The sequence below is a fragment of the Myotis myotis genome, unplaced genomic scaffold, assembly GCF_014108235.1.
Source record: "Myotis myotis isolate mMyoMyo1 unplaced genomic scaffold, mMyoMyo1.p scaffold_m19_p_18, whole genome shotgun sequence".
NCBI classification, from domain to species: Eukaryota; Metazoa; Chordata; class Mammalia; order Chiroptera; family Vespertilionidae; genus Myotis; species Myotis myotis.
The window spans coordinates 30,845,937-30,862,792 of NW_023416322.1; the positions used below are offsets into that span (position 1 = coordinate 30,845,937).

At 46.3% G+C, this 16,856-nt stretch overlaps 2 protein-coding genes across 2 annotated transcripts; one reads left to right on the plus strand and one right to left on the minus strand.

Annotated features, from left to right (window-relative positions):
- Positions 1 to 1,932: 1,932 nt before the first annotated feature.
- MRPL9 (mitochondrial ribosomal protein L9) lies at positions 1,933 to 8,779 on the minus strand. Its single transcript, XM_036343711.1, has 7 exons — positions 8,604 to 8,779; positions 8,278 to 8,434; positions 7,752 to 7,876; positions 7,502 to 7,552; positions 3,131 to 3,232; positions 2,571 to 2,654; positions 1,933 to 2,455 (listed from the first exon to the last, which is right to left on the minus strand). Exons 1-7 carry the CDS (start codon positions 8,739 to 8,741, stop codon positions 2,321 to 2,323), a joined length of 792 nt encoding a protein of 263 aa, XP_036199604.1. The 5' UTR covers positions 8,742 to 8,779; the 3' UTR covers positions 1,933 to 2,320.
- Positions 8,424 to 14,679, plus strand: OAZ3 (ornithine decarboxylase antizyme 3). Its single transcript, XM_036343712.1, is given in 6 exon segments — positions 8,424 to 8,452; positions 11,632 to 11,692; positions 11,694 to 11,768; positions 12,719 to 12,894; positions 13,378 to 13,463; positions 14,431 to 14,679. Coding segments are annotated over 6 exon segments (570 nt in total). The 3' UTR covers positions 14,574 to 14,679.
- The last annotated feature ends 2,177 nt before the right edge of the window (positions 14,680 to 16,856 follow it).

Genomic DNA, 16,856 nt, shown 5'->3' on the forward strand with positions numbered 1-16,856 from the left:
ATGGATGTGACTTCATTACTGCTAGGTAAGGGTGGGAGTCCTAACTCTTCAGTAGATCTCCTCTGATACTACCCTGTGGGAAGGCAAGTGGAAGCAGATATCCAGGTTCCCTACTGACACCATGGAGGGGGAGAGCTCCTTACTGGCTGGTGGGATGAAAATCATGGTTCCCTACTTTGCTTTCTGTGATACCACCCTGGCAGGGGTACAGGGGTGACTGCTTTGATCTGAGTACACCTCTGGGAACTGCCTTTGCCTAAAGTTGATAACCTCACCCTAGGTCTATGCCCCTTTTCTAGTCTATGTGGGGGTATATTGGTCTGGCCATTTGTTTCAATAGGATACACATCTCTGCAGAGCTATCCTAGCTTGAGCTTGTGGGGGGGACTGACTGAGGTCTTTGTTGAGACTACATCAGCTCAACGTCTCTCTCTACCAAATCCTGCTGCCTTCATTCCCGCACAGGTGTTGATCCAGAAAACTCCTCCAATAAACTTCCTGCATGCAAATCTCCAACTCAATCTGTCCCACCAGGACTTCACCCCATGGCGAGTATTTGAACACTGAGATTAGTTGTGTAGATGTTGTGCCTATTGCTCAGCTTCAGAGCGCTTCATGATGTGGAAAGATGCTGTGTTCAATGAGCTTTCCATTTTAATGACAATAGGGATGGGGATCAGAGAAATGGCAAGTTTCAAACAATACCTGTGGTAGACCCGGGTTATGGAGTTCCGGCAAGTGTGAGGTTGGGTAGTTCTCAGTGCAACTACTGACAGACCTTCCAGTCGGGATGGCCTCATGTGAACGAAAGTGCATGTAAGTGCTTAATGGTCTTGGAGTGGTAGCTTAATGGGCTCAAAAATGATGACACCAACCAAGCTCTGGGTTTCTGGTAAGGAGAGCAGTGTCAGTGGTCCCATCTCTAGCCACCTGAACTGCATGACCTCGCACTGTATTTGAGTGTCTCTCACATAATCCATTTGTTAACAGTTGGGTATTTTTCCTACTAATGGACCTTGAACTTATGCAGAACTACTTCATCTCCTATCATGACACATACTCTATAATTACCTAACAACCAGCCCCTATCTTAACTTTGGTCTGGAAACCAAGACTTTTTTTTCAAAATGTTAGGAATTGGTTCAAGAAACAATACAGAAGTTTCTTTTTTAAACTTCTTTCATCCCATTTTTATTTTAGCCAACATTTACCCGTAGGCTTTAATTCAGATTGCCTTAGGAAAGTAGAATCCATTGTGCTTACTCATATTGCTGACTTTATCAATATACCTAATGAGAGTAAGTTTTTGTGTGTGTTTTTTATATCCTCACCTGAGGATGTTTTTTTCTACTGATTTTTAGAAAAAGTGTAAGAGAGGGAGTGAGGAAAGCAAGGAGAGAGGGAGGGAGAAGAAGGGGAGGACAGAGGGAGAGAGGGGAAAGGAACACTGATGTGAGAGAGACACATCGATAGGTTGCCTCCTGCACACACAGCCCGGGTGATCAAACCTGTAACCCAGTGGTGCACAGGCTGATGCTTTAACTGTTAAGTCAGGGTGAAAGTTGTTTTTTTTTTTAAATTTTTATTGATTTCAGAGAGGGAGAGTTAGAAACATCAATGATGAGAGAGAACCATTGATCGGCTGCCTCCTGCACGTCCCCCACTGGGGATCGAGCCTGCGCCCTTGACCAGAATTAAACCTGGAACCCTTCAGTCCACAGACCGATGTTCTATCCATTGACCCAAACCAGCAAGGGTGAGAGTAAATTTTAAGACTAAAAACATAACAGTTTGTTGAGTAATTTGCCCACAGCAACTGTGGGGTGTGGTCTGCAAATGTGTTCTTTCTTTTTAGCAGCAAACCCCAGTGGCTCAAGAGGACATACAATGTGGATGTCCTGTCCCTAGACTACTCAAGCTCAGTAAACACCTAAAAAGAACACAACCTTTTTATTTCTTTTTGAGATATAAATGTTCAACTTGGATAATGAGGATAGGCAAGTACTAAAAACAATGGCTAGCTCTTCCATTTATTCCAATGAATTCCAATGGAGGAAGAGGAAATAGGATCTAGACTGTTTTTGATCTATTGAATATTTACCTTATATCTACAACTTGGTACTTCTTGAGCAGGACTGCCCCAATAAGGCGAGATGTGATAATAGTCGATGGAGATGACAAATTTGGAGAATTCAACATATATATGCAGTTTAGTCCGATGTCCCCATATGGTCTCTAAAATTCTGTATTTGGTCAGAGCTGGCTCATCTTTGCTCCACTGCCTCAGATTCTGCTTCACCACTTTTGAGGGAGAGTAGGTTCAGATCGTCTGGGAGCTGGTGGGGGCCATTTCCTTGGCAGCTTGCTGGGCCAACCAGTACTTGTATCTTTTTGTCTTGGGCCTCTCAAAGTTCACCACAGACATAGGTACCCTGATAGTGTCAAGCCCATTTACCTGCATACAAAACAATAGGAATCCCCAGAGATGAGTTGGGCAGGTAATAGCCAACAACACCCAATCCCAGCTTTTCACCAAGTCAGAAAAAGGAGACAGTATGTAAAATACTCACCGTCACCTCACACCAATACTCGCCCCATCGTGTGATGGGCTCTTCTGGTAACTTTAATGCATGTGGGGCTACCACAACACCAAGCTGGGAAAAAATCATAGAAAAAGAAGCTCTGTTTACATATCTGTCGTTATAGGCAATCTCATAAAGAGGGTTCTAGAATTTCCTGTATAGTTTATCCTGGCTGATCCCACAAGAGGGCAGAGAAGACAGTGGCAGAGAAACTCAGTCCTCATTTCTCAGAAAGAGAGGTGGATTCACAAAAAGAAACAGGGCTAGAGACCAAAATTACAAGAACAATTTTCCAGTGAAGTCATATTTTCTCAGGTTTTCCCGAGAGGAAATAAACTATACCATATTTTCTTATCTGTTTTCAGATTCTATGTGACCAACCTTAGTCCTTAGCCGTTTCCCTCCCACACCCCTGCAAACTAGCCAAGAACACTTTCCCTAACTCTAGCTGGACTCACACCTGTTTCTAACAAAAAGCTCAATCCCAGGCTTTCTTCCCACAGGTAGCTCCCACCATCAGTGGTATAGTACTGTTTGGAAACACTCACGTTTTTTAGAAAATGGCGGGCAACTATTTCAGGGTTTAGCTCCCATTTGACATTGTTCTTCATCCCCACCTCCAGGTGACAGCTCTTCAGAAATTTCACTGTCTGAGAGGAATTATAAACAGAGGCTATGTTAGAGTTAGAAACATATTAGCAAGAGGCACAAGGTCTGAGAGCTCAGGAAAAGGGCACAATTTCTGCCTCACAGCCAGCCAAGACGGTGAGAAGATAAATGGAAAGACAGAGAACACTCTTGTCCCAAGGCTGATAGTGTGGAAAGATGTTTTTGTGACACTTTGGAGGAGAATGTACTCTATATCTGGTTGTCCCTCATCAAGTGGCCGTTTTTCATCAATTGGGGCCACTGGCCCTGCCCAGTTGGCTCAGTTGGTTGTATCATGTCCCATAAACCAAAAGGTTGTGGACTGTTTCTGGTCAGGGCACACATAACTAGGCCGAGAGTTGGATCCCTGGCCAGTCAGGGCATGTATAGGAGGCAACCAATTGATGTTTCTCTTTCCCTTCCTAAAACAAATACACTCAGGGTGAGGATTAAAAAAAAAAAAAGGGAGCCACTGGTACATCTCAGGATGAAATGATTTTCGTAGGCTGTTTTAATTCAATGCTTCTGGCCCTTCAATCACACCCCTATTCCTATTAATGATTCCTCCTTGCTTACAGAATGAAATATAAATTTACTAACGGAGGATTCAAGATGTTTTGTAAATCCTACCCCAACCCCCTTTACAGCCATATGTTTCCTAACATTATACTACACAAGTCCTCTGCGTTAGCTATCTTCTTATACTTTTTCTCCCTTAAGAACACACCCTCCTCAAGTGAAATAAACCAGTCAGACACAAGCATCACATGATCTCACCCATATGTGGACTCTAATGAACAAAATAAACTGATGAACAAAATAGATCTAGAGACATAGAAGCATGGAAGACTGACGAATTTCAGATGGAAGGTGGTGTTGGGAGAGATTACCTGGGACAATAGTGTGGTAAAGGCCTGGGAGGAGTGGGTGCAGGGTGAAGGAGGTCAATCGGGGGAAAAGAGGGGGAACATCTGTAATACTTTCAACAATAAAGATTTTAAAAAAGAAAGGGAGAACCAAGATGGTGGCATATGTAATGCCTCCCACAACCTCATCAAAATTACAACAAATACAGAACATCCATCATGTGGAACCACTGTAAAGCTGGCTGAGTGGAAATTCTACAACCAGAGCAAGAAGAAAGCGCACTGAGACTGGCACAGGAGTGGAGGTGCAGGACATGCAGGTCTGACACCCACCTGTACCGTTTTGTGTTTTTTGTTTTTTTTTTCATTGGGGGGGAGATTGTCTCTATGGAGGCAGCCTGTGAGGAGCCATATCAGACCCCCAACTCGGGGTTTCAGAGTTTGGAAGAGATATCCCTGCAACTACGGGCTGGTTGTAAAAACCAGCAGGGACTGTGGCTGAGTGACAGGGAGGCTGCTGGAGACCCAGGCGCTCCCCTTAAAGGACCCGCACACAAACTTACACGGTCCCACTTCTGAGCTTCAGCGCCGGGAACCCAGACACATAGGTGGAGGAACTGAATTGCCTGGCATCAGGCAGGAACTCGGGGGGCGGCTTTCTGCCAGGCAGGGGCACTCACAGGGACCACTGTTCCTGTGCTGGGACTTTCCCTGTCCCGGGGCTGACAGGCAGCCATAGCTGAGGCTCCGTGAGCCTGGAGCACACTGTATGCTCCACCCTGGGTATTCCCCGAGACCCTGCCCCATCCAATTTGCAGCACCACTCAAGCTGTTTGCAGCAGCTTTTCCATATGCATAGACCTGTCCTGGCTCAGGCTTCAGGCTTCCTAAAATCAAACAAGCTGCAGCTGGTGACAGAGTGCCCCAAACCTATCAATAAAAGGCCCACAACCTGGCACTAGTACCAGCCTCGCCTGGGCACCTCCAAGCCCAATAAAAACAGCAAATGGCAGCTGCCTGCAGATCCCTTTGTAGCTCCTGCCCTCCCTGGTTGTGGGAGGCTGACTTTGCACCTCCCTGGAGGTCCTAGAGCTAGTGCACTAGGTGGGCAGCTTTAGACCATAGCAGATTTCAACTCTATACATCCACAAGGGCACACTCAAGAGCAGTGGTTCTCAACCTTGGCTGCACATTAGAATCACCTGGGGGTCATTTTTTTTTTTTTTTAAATATATTTTATTGATTTTTTACAGAGAGGAAGGGAGAGAGATAGAGAGTTAGAAACATCGATGAGAGAGAAACATCCATCAGCTGCCTCCTGCACATCCCCCACTGGGGAAGTGCCTGCAACCCAGGTACATGCCCTTGACCGGAATCGAACCTGGGACCTTTCAGTCCGAAGGCCGACGCTCTATCCGCTGAGCCAAACCGGCTTTGGCCTGGGAATCTTTTTAAAATCCTGATTTCTGGGCCTCACCCTCCGGAAATTTTGTTTTTTTGTTATGGGGTGGGGCCACAACATTAGTAACAAAGAAACAGAATTTCCCGAGGATGAAGCCCAGAAATCAGGATTTTAAAAAAAGATTCTCAGGTGATTCTAATGTGCAGCCAAGGTTGAGAACCACTGCTCAAGAGGCAGACTCAGCACCAAAGCATCACTGCAGCAAGTCCTCTCCCACTGTGGTCTCAGCTGGTCCTCATAGCCAATTGTCCTAAAGGTCAACTCCTCCCAGTGACGCCAACAACAATCAAGGCTCAACTACAAGACTGTGCACACAGCCCACACAGGGGTGCACCTAGAGTGTCCAGCTCAGGTGCCTGGGGAGACTGAGCCACTGGGACCTCCAGGACACCTATTACACAAGGCCACTCTACCAATTCCAGGAGACATAGCAGCTCTACCTAATACATAGAAACAAACGCAAGGAAGCAGCCAAAATGTGGAGACAAAGAAACATGTCACAAATGAAAGAAATGAAAGTAAGCAAACTACTGGATACAGAGTTCAAAACCATGGTTATAAGGCTACTCAAAGATCTCCATGAAACTTTCAAAGATCTTAGTGAGAATGTCAAAGACATGAAAAGGATCAGTCAGAAAATGAGCATACACTAACTGAAAGAAAGAATATACGGGGATTTAACAATAGAGTAGAGGATTCTGAGAATCAGATCAATGATCTGGAATATGAGGAACCAAAAACACCCAATCAAAAGAGCAAAAAGAATCTAAAAATATGAAGGCAGTGCAAGGAGCCTCTGGGACAAGTTCAAACGTACCAACATTTGCATTATGGGGGGGCCAGAAGGAGAAGAGAGAGAGAAAAAACCTATTTGAAGAAATAATGACAGAAAACTTCCCCTACCTAATGAAAGAATCTTAAAAGCAGCAAGAGAAAAGCAGTTAGTTAGTTACCTTACCTACAAGGGAGCGCCCATACGACTGTTAGCTGATTTCTCAACAGAAATTTGGCAGGCCAGAAGGGAGTGGAAAGAAATATTCAAAGTGATGAATAGTAAGGCCCTACAATCAAGATTACTCTACCCAGCAAAACTCTCATTTAGAACTGAGGGCCAGATAAAGAGCTTCACAAACAAGAAAAAGCTAAAGGAGTTCATCACCATCAAACCAATATTACATGAAATGTTGAAGAATATTTAAAAAGAGGAAGAAGAGATAAAAAATATTAACAATAAAATGGCAACAAATACATATCTATCAACAATTGAATCTAAAAATCAAAATAAACGAACAAGAAATCTAGTGGACAAAATAAACTGGTGAATAAAATAGAATCAGGGGCAGGGAAGCATGGAACAGACTGACGAATCTCAGAGGGAAATGGGGAAGGGGTGCGGGAAGAGATTAACCAAAGGTCTTACCTACGGACGGACACAGACAGTAGGGTGGTGAAGGCCTGGGTGGGTGGGAACCAGGTGGAGGGGGGAATGGGGACATCTGTAGTACTCTCAACAATAAAGATTAAAAAAAAAAAGAAAATACCCTCCTGGCCTATCCAAATTCTATTAATCCCACAAGGCCAAATTCAATCCCATCTGGACAAAAGCCCTCTCCAATCACCCTCGTCCGTTTTGGTCCCTGCCACTCTTCTAATTGACTGTCTTACGTTTATTGATTACTTTTGTATGTGTTAATGTTCTCTCCAACTTGTCTGCAAATATCATCGAGGCAGAGCTTCCCTCTCACTCTCTTCCATGTTGGGGCCTCACTCACAAGGCCAGGGTTTCCCGGTCTCAATACCAGCTATGGCAGCCACAACGCTTCCCCTTTCCCTACCTTGTGTCTGCAATCAAGAGAGTTCAAGGAAATCAGAAACCACTCACGCAGAGGCTGGTGACTCCTGCAGATGATCAACAAATACAGACTTTCTGTGTTTCTACTCACCGCCTCACCGGCCTTGGTCTGGATCCTTTCTAACTTCCCTTCTTTTCTTAGCTAGAAAAGAAAGATAAAGATGAAAAAAAAAAAGTGAGTCCACAGTAAATAACAACAAACTCTTACTATGCTAGGCATGGGCTGGATTTCTGGATTCCTGGTCCAGTCACTATTTCATTTTCAAATTAAATATAAAAGGGACAGAAGTTGCTAGAGGAAATCTTAAGGTCTGAGTCCCCCTGCCTGTCTTTGAGCTCACCAACTTCTCCTCTTCAAACAGCTTCTTGTTTTCAGGGGATGCGTATACAGCCAGTCCCTGAGGAAGCAGCCGGTTCCGGCCCACAGATTTCTCCACCGAAACCAAGTCACCGCGGACTCCGAGCTCTGCCAAAGCGAACAGACACTGGGTCAGACCAGCTGGGGTCCCTAGGGAAGGAATGACCAAAGCAGGAAGCGCCTCTGATTCTCTCAGCTCTGTTCTTCCTGGAAGAATGTTAACATTCACCGGGAACAACATTTAAGAGGCTTCTAACTAGTGAGGGTCTGATTCAGAAGCTTGATATTCTCCATACAAAGCGAAGCGTGTCCAATGCCAGGGTTTCAGGATCGGCGGCGCGTAGGCCTCCCGCCTCCTGCGCCCCGTCCTCCTCCACAGGCCAACATCGCCGATAATCACAGCGCGGTTTACGCCTTTCTCCTCAATCAAACAAAGTAGGAAAGGGCAGGAAAGAGCTGGGGCCAAACAGGCCCGGCCTGAGGTAGAGGCACCCGTGCCCCAGCCTTACCCTCCACCGACTGCGTGAGGATGAGCTCCAGTTTGTCTTTGGGCCGGTGCTTCGTGTCCTCCACCAGCCGGTAGACGCGGTGCCGCCGGTGCAGGCGCGGCTTCCGACCCTCCCCGGCCAGCGGCACCTTCCACCAGCGCTCCACGATGACCGTGCCCTGGCGGCCGGAGAGCGGGTGAGCGAGTCTCCGCGGAGCGACCCCTCCGTCCCCCCTCCGTCCGCCCCTCCAGGGGAGCCCGCCACGGCTCAACGCGCCCCCAGAAACGCGACGGGCGTAAACGGCCCCGCCAAAGTCAAGGGTCCCGTAAGCCAGACCCGGCCCTCACCCGGTTGTGAGAGAGGCTGAAGCCGCGCTCCGGGCCGGGGGTGCCCCCTTGGAGTTGCGGCCGGAGCAGCGCCCCGACTCGTCCTCGCAGTAGCTGCTCCGCGGCCACGCGCAGCAGAGCCCGGCCGGGGACCGCCATGTTCCCGGGCGCGGAGGGGGCCAGGCGGCGGCCCGCGCCTGCGCAAGGAAGGCCCCCGCCGGGTGCCCGCGGCGCGCCTGAGGCGACGCGGATTGGTCCCGGCGGAGCCGAGGGGCAGGCGCGGGGGTCTCGGCTTCCGGCGTCGCGCAGCCGCGAGACCAGAGAACTGAGCCGACGCTCCCCGACTGAGCGTCTCCCTCACGCCCTTCTCCCCGTTCCTCTTCGGGGGAGGGACGCCCACTGTGCCGCCATAGGGAGACCCTCTCCCCCTGGTGTCGGTGTGGCCTCTCAAGTCATGCCAACCTGACAGTCTAGGAAACGACACGGAGGGGTCCCTTCTCCTTCCTTGACAGCTACCTGAAGGTGGTGAAAGGATGGATTGTCTGGAAAACTATACCAGCCCAGGAGCTGTCTCTCTTAATCTTTACAACGGCAGTATTTAAGCTAATATTTAAAGAATTCTCAATCACTAGGGAGATAAGCCCGAGAAAAACTAAACACGACCAGGCCCAGACGGCTCTCTCTTCGGAGGGTCGCAGTGCTGGAGAGAAGAGCAGATAAATGGAATGAGTGGGGTCTGCTCGGCAGAGGAGGTTATGGGGAGACGCTCTATGCTTCTTCCCTTCCTGCGTCACCAGGTTCTTCCGTCTCCTTTGCTGACTTCTTTCTCCCTTCTTAGGGTGGACACTCTTCTCAATACACACACTCCTGACATCTCATGCAGTCCAGGGCTTCCAGTACTGTTAATATGCAGGGACTTCAAAATTCCTATCTCCATCCTAGACTTCGAAGCTCCAGCCTTGAATATCCAACTGCTTATTTATCATCTCCCCCTTACGTGTCTAAGGGACCATGCGAAGTTAGCAAGCTCCAAACTAAACCCATCCCTAGCCTCCTGCCCAAACTCCCTCACCTGGAGCCTTCTCATCTCAGTTGATGGAAACTCCATTCTTTCAGTTCTGGGACCCAGCTTCTTCCTCTCATACCCCAGGAAACCCTGTGGGTTCTAGTTACAAAATCCGACCACTTCCCACCTCCGATGCTTCACCCTGGAATTAGACACGATCCTTCTCAATTGCTGCACTGGTCTCCTGACAAAGCTCCCTTCAATGCTCTGCAGTTACATCAGTCACAATCTTTTGAGAATGTAAGACAGATCATGTCACTCTTCCAGCCGAAACTCTGAAATTACTTCCCCCTTCACTCAGAGTGAAAAAGTCCAGGCGATGGTCTGATAGCTCTCTGACCTCATCTCCCTCTGTTCTCTCTTCAGCTTACACTGCTCTACTCACAGTAGGCTCCTGGCTATTTCTTGAAAACACTAAGGCACAGGGTTTTTTGCACTGTTGTTGTGTAGGCATGGAATGCTCTTACCTTGGCTAACTCCCTCACCTCCTTCACATCTTTGATTAAATGTCACCTTTCCGATGAGGCCCACTTGCGTCACCCTATTTATTACTGCAGCCTGTCCCACCCCCTTCACACTCCTGACCCTCCTTTATCCTGCTCCATTTTTTCTTCATTGCATATTATCTTCTAACATATTAAAGGACTTTATTATGATTACTGTTTTTTCTCTCAGTGTTAGAAGTTATGTTCCATGGGTCAGGGATTTTTTTTACTGATATATCCCAGGCACCTAAAATAGTGTCTGGCTCATAGGCGGCCCTCAAATATTTGTTGAACAGATGAGTGAGGTCTCAAACTGATGGCCCCAGAACTTAATTTTACTCACAATGTTGCTTTAAAACAAGTTTTGAGTTAGTATTTTTTTAAAAATTAAATTTACCACAAAAATCTGTCTAGTTTCTGTTGAAAATCATACAATCTGGTACCACGGAGTCTACATTTCTGTATGACAACTGGAGGGATGGAGTGGAGTTGTGTTGGCTTCTGAGAGACAGGGTGTGAGCTTTCCATTTTGCTACAGCCTCACCCAGAAGCTCCACTAATTCCCTTTAGCTGTCCAGAGCCCTAGAGACAGTTAGTTTGCAATTCCTACAAGGCAATTAGAAAGTTCAAAAATGTGTAGCACCCCTGGGTTGTTAAAGGTAGGGATAATAATGAAAATATTGAATTAATAGAAACCAACCAATCAGGTCAGACCCTGGATAAGGATCTTGGGAGCTTCTTGCAGTGTCAGACACTAACCCTTTAGCTGCTGAATTTTAGGGGAAGTGGTATGTGTGTTGGGAGGGGGCACAACACAAGCCGAGGCAGGGCTGTTTACCACTGGTCCAGTTGTGAAGTGCACACTTGGCTAAAGGGAAAGGGTGGGGTAGGGAAGCAGCAGGAAGAGTCCTAAGTGACATAAGGGCTGACTCCTTGTGCATGTCATAGTGCCCATCAGGTCACAATGGTGCCAGACTGCCTAAATCTTTGTCACCCATCTCTGAACCTCACTTTGCCACAGGGAGGCACTGAACGGAGAAACTGCCTTGTAACAGGTGGCGCCCCTCTCTTTACTCCCTTTCTTATATCAAGAGGGGAAAAACACGGAACTACTACTACCCAATCTGGTCACCATACGCCTATTACTTCTACTGTTACAAATACCGGATCACCCTCCGGGAGAAGATGCTGCCTTGGGCTAGAAGGTACTTGTTTTCATCTCTACTTGTAATAGTTTATGTAAATAGTAAGGAAAAATAAAAGAATTTGGAAGAACTTTCCAAGTGGCAAGAGATGATAATAGCAAAATAGGGTGGAAGGCTGCCATGGAACTTTAGAATTTTTCCAACTGGGCTGACCTGGGAAAATGGAAATAGGCTCGTCTAGGGAAGATACAGAAGACAGTGCCAGAGCCTGGTCCTGCGTTCCTGGAAGTTAGGACCCTCTCCCCACATCAGACTAAGAGGTAAACTAATTTGGGTCTCTTTTTCCCAACCAGCATCACTTATAAGGAACAGGAGGACTTGACACTCCGGCCCCGTTCCTGCCTTCAGTGCTCCTGATTCCCCAGTAGGCCTCCAGATGGGCAGAAGCACCAAGCAGAGTGACCATGATCAGCTTAAAGAACTGTACTCGGTAAGCAGAGTGTGAGCTGGTGCTGTGAGTTGGTGTCAGGAAGCCCCATGCCTACTGTAATGATACCTTGAGGAGAAGGAACATTAGAAAGAGCAAGATGAGACCTCAAAGCTCATGTGTAAAAACTACTTGCTTTATAGACAATGATTCTGCCTAGAGATCTTCAGGTGGTAGTGAAAAGCAGGATGGGAAGAGTAGGTGGGAACCAAGAGCAGAATGTATTGAGACTTGCAGGACATAAGGCTGTTCAGATGCTTACTTGGACTAGAACCCAGAACTCCTGCACTTGCCCTTATATCATTTTGCAATAACATGCTTGTGTGTGACGTTTGCATTTTAGATGAGAAATGGGAGACATTACAGAAAACCCATATGATGGGGAAAAGTGGAAGAGTATTATCAGCGAGACAGTAAACAAATGAGACAGCTTTGTTGCTGGTGTGTCTCAGTGGTTGAGCATTGACCTATGAACCAGGATGGTCACGGTTCTATTCCAGCCAGGGCACATGTTTGGGTTGTGGGCTCGATTCCCAGTAGGGGATGTGCAGGTGGCAGCCGATCAGTGATTCTCTCTCATTATTGATGTTTCTCTCTCTCCCTTCCTCTCTGAAATCAATTAAAAATATTAAAAAAAATAAGCTCTCTGATGTAAATGGCAGTTTCTAAAGGGATAGTACATCCTGAGGTGAGGTTAGCAGGCAGTAATCCTGCATTGAATCTGGATTTCAGACGTTTGGTATCCAGGAGAACTCCATGACAGGGATGGAGTTAGGTCCTAGGTCTAAGAGATCTATATTGTTGAATAAGACATTGGCTCCAACTCTCCCAGGCTCTCCATCAGCCCCTTCCTTGCTTCCTCAGACACCCAAATCGGCCCGAGACCTGTTATGTGAGGACTAGAAGCACACAAAAGCAGGGGACTATTAACCTCATTTGTATTCCTTTTCCAGGCTGGGAATTTGACAGTGCTGGCTACTGATGCCCTGATCCACCAGGACCCAGTGCAGTTAGATTTCCATTTCCGCCTCACCCCCCAGACCTCTGTCCATTGGCACGGCCTTCTCTGTGACCGTCAGCTTTTCCTGGATATCCCATATCGGGCCTTGGATCAAGGCAACCAGAAAAGGTGACTGAGCCTGGATGGTAGAGTCGGGAGGGATGGGGGTTGGGGTTTCACTATTTTATCATGTCATCATCAGGTACTGGGTATACTAGCCAGTGAGGGCTGATTCAGGAGCTGAATACTTTCAAACCAATGAAATGGCATGCAGACAGGCCTGTGATCAGCCTGGATCTGGAGTTCAAGGGATAACAACCCATGGGAGGTTGCTGGATTCAGAGTGAGAAACACAGAAGGGAGAATCCATAAACAGTTGAATAGGATGTGCTTTCCAGCTGTTGACTATAGTCGCTTCTCCCCAGACTCCATCCATGGCATGGATTCAGTCTCATAGTGTACAATCCCTTGGCTTAGGAGAAAAAACTATCAAAACTAGTTTAGCAACTTTCATTTCTTGGCTTGGGTTAGCAAAAACTGACCAATGAGATTTCTTTTGGGTTCTGAGTTCGCTAAACATTTCCATTAACCATGTTTCTCCCTGGCTCCTAGTTTGACTGCAACACTGGAGTATGTGGAGGAGAAGACCAATGTGGATTCCGTGTTTGTAAACTTCCAAAACGACCGGAATGACAGAGGTGGGAATCTGCTCTGTCCTTGGCCCTTGGTGCTGAAGCAGCTAACAGTGACTTTTCCTTTTTAAGAGACCCTCTTTCCCCAACTCTTGAAAAAGGGAATGCTCCAGCATTTCAGTCCCCCCCCCACCCCCGCTAAGGAAATGAAGGTATTTAGCATTCTGTTCAAGTTACAGGTCTATTAGGAAGTCCCTGCAGGTAGATCTCAGAAGCCAGACTAAAGGACCACTGGTGAAATCAGAATCCATTCAAGGGATGTGGCTGGTAGAACAGGAAGGATATTAAATGTATTAAGCACCAACAGTATGAAAGGGTTGGGCATAATGCCAGAATAGGAATATAACTAGATGCTTGGAGCACATGTTATAGAAACCACAATCTCTTCCTTCAAGGACTTCATACTCTGTTGTATTTAAGACAAAGGATGGTCAAGAGTTTATAATACCATCATTGTGTTAGGCACTTCATAAACATCTTGTTTAATCTTTTTTTCCCCTATGGGAATTTACTCTTTATTTTATTGAGGTTAGAGAGAGAGAAGGGAAAGGGAGAGAGGAGAAACAGAACTGGTTGCCCCCACACATACACCAACTGGGGATCAGGCCTGCAACCAGGGTATTGCCCTGAATGGAAACTGAACCCGTGACCTTTCAGTACATAGGACAATACTCCAACCAACTGAGCCACACAGACCAGGGCCATCTTATTTAATCTTAAATTCTGTGAAGAAAGTTCTATAGTCCTCATTTTACAAATGAGAAAAAAAGTTCAGAAGGGTTAATTCGTAAAATGTCACAAAGTAAATGTTAAAGCCAGGGTTAGAGCTTAAGTCTGTTTGAGTCCAAAGCACATCATCCTAATACCTGCACTACACACCCCCTGACATCCATTCCTTAGTGGAAAACAACGGAAATCTGGGGGAACAGTGGTACTGAGTTTGAGTTTTCTAATTTGTTCTCTCTCTTCACAGGTGCCCTGCTTCGGGCCTTCAGCTACATGGGCTTTGAGCTGGTCAGACCAGGTCACCCCGCCCTCCCTCCCTGGGACAATACCATCTTTATGGTGTATCCCCTTGAAAGGGATCTGGGCCGCCTGCCCAGTGAGCCTCCCTGAACATGCTTATTCATACTCCGTGAGGGGCTGGAGGCCTTGATAAGTGGGACCAGGATGTGATTCTGGACACCTCCTTGTATCCTAGGAATAAAGGGTAGTGCAATCCTCCAGTGTTCACTGTTTCTTGGGGGAAAGTTGGGGGTGACTGGAGTGGAACATGGGCCTTACAGAGCTGAATGAATTCACTGTAGGAGAAACATTCAATGACTGAAAAGATCAGACGGAGCTGAACAGAGAGGAAAGGGACACAAGGATTTTAGGTTCCTTTTGCCTTCCCCTCACCCCAAAGCCATTTCCCCATTTATTCTAACCATTTACTGAACAGCTGTCAAGAGCAAGAACCAAGCCTTATTGGGAGATTTTCATTCATATATTTCAGTTCAAATTGGAGACAAGTGCTAATTCCTTCTCTTTGGATGTAGAGATGAGAGGAGGCACATGGGTCCCCTGACTTTGACTCAGGGGACTGCAACAGACAAAATAAGAAATAGGAAGCACAGGCATTCCGGGTAGCAGGAAAGGTACAGGCTTGTGTTGGAAGACTAAGGAACACATCAGAATGGGATGTAAACTGACAAGACTTAAAGGCCACTTAAAGGAACAAACTTTTACACACAGCAGCAAACTGCAGCTAGGAATGAGACACTACTTATTTTCCACAGCAAGAAGTTCTACGAATGATTTATGTTAGGGGTCCTCTCTACTTAACAGTGAAGGCTGAGGAGCTGAGGAAACTAGGGACTAAGTGACCTCATGACCTTGTAGAGTGGCTCCAATTCCAGGGCTAAGCCAAGGTCTGAAAGGTCAGTGGTAGCCCTGCGTTGAATTTTCTAAAACTACTCATCAGAGGTGCTCCTTCACAGGAGGGCCTCTGCTAAGTGGCACTGAGATGTTTAAAAAATATTTTTATTGACTTCAGAGAGGAAGGGAGAGGGAGAGAGAGATACATCAATGATGAGAAGCAAGGATTGGCTGTGTCCTGCACGACCCCCTATTGGGGATCGAGCCCACAACCTGGGTATGTGCCCTGGACTGGGAATTGAACTCAGGACCTTTACAGTCCGCAGGCCAATGTTCTGTCCACTGAACCAAACTGACCAGGGCAAGCACTGAGATTTTTGAGAAAATTTTTGAAAATTGTGGCTATGGGAAAATAGAATTGCCATGTAATATATGGGTAGACCTCGCTCACTAATTCCTAGATTTTAAATTTTTTTCATAGGGAAAGAGGAAGAGAGAGGGATAGAGAGATGGAAACATTGATTAGAGAGAGACATTGGTCAGCTGCCTCCTACAGACCCTCTACTGGGGATTGAACCCATAACCCAGGCATGTGCCCTGACCAGGAATCAAACCGGGACCTCTTGGTTCATGGATCGACACTCAACCACTGAGTCACAATGAGCGGGCACTAATTCCTAGATTCAAAAAAACCTGCACAAGACATCCTTATGTGCTATTTCAAGTTTTCAGTTTACTCTGCTGATCCTTAAAAAAAAAAGTTAATTTGCCATTATCCTACCACCCACACTACATTGATAATATTTACTTCAAGTACCTTCCCAGTTCTCACTGGATCCTGACAATACTCAGAGGAGAGAGGTTTTAGGGAAACAGGCTCCCTAGAGTCCAGAGATTTATTTCTGGAACCCAGGCTTCTAGAATCATATTCCAGGCTTTTATTTCCAATACTTTAGGTGGGGTCTTTTTTACACAGTCCAAACCTAAGTTGGTTCTGGTAACTTTAGGGAAAGAATATGATCTATACACGGAGGAACACTTGTTATAGATGGACCCCTCTATGTGAGGTGTTCATAATTTTCACCAGATTTAGTTTCAGAAGAGATACCCAGAGACCTGCTTCCACCTTGTGATTCAACCAGCATTTAGTTTTAGATCATTTTTTGATAACTTTATTCAGCAAAGAACCCCCTCCCCAAAAACAACGCTTTGAAAAACTATACATGTTTTCTTTCTCTCTCTGGGTGTGTGCATACACAAATATATAGTAGATACTATACTAGCAATTTAGAATATTTCCTGAGCTGCCTCTCTTCTTGCTTATATTTTAACCAAAATGTAAAGGGAAATAGAGTACTGTTTTCAAAAAACCTGTCTCCAATAAATTCAGCAGCTGAGGCTGGGAGGCAGCATTCTTTTCCCAGTTCATGAGGATTTTTTAATATAAATATGCTGATTTTTTCCCCTTTGCCTCCTGACTGAACTGCAGTCTTTGAGTTAGTTCATCATTAAAAAACTTTCCTTACCAGAGTCAGAACTATG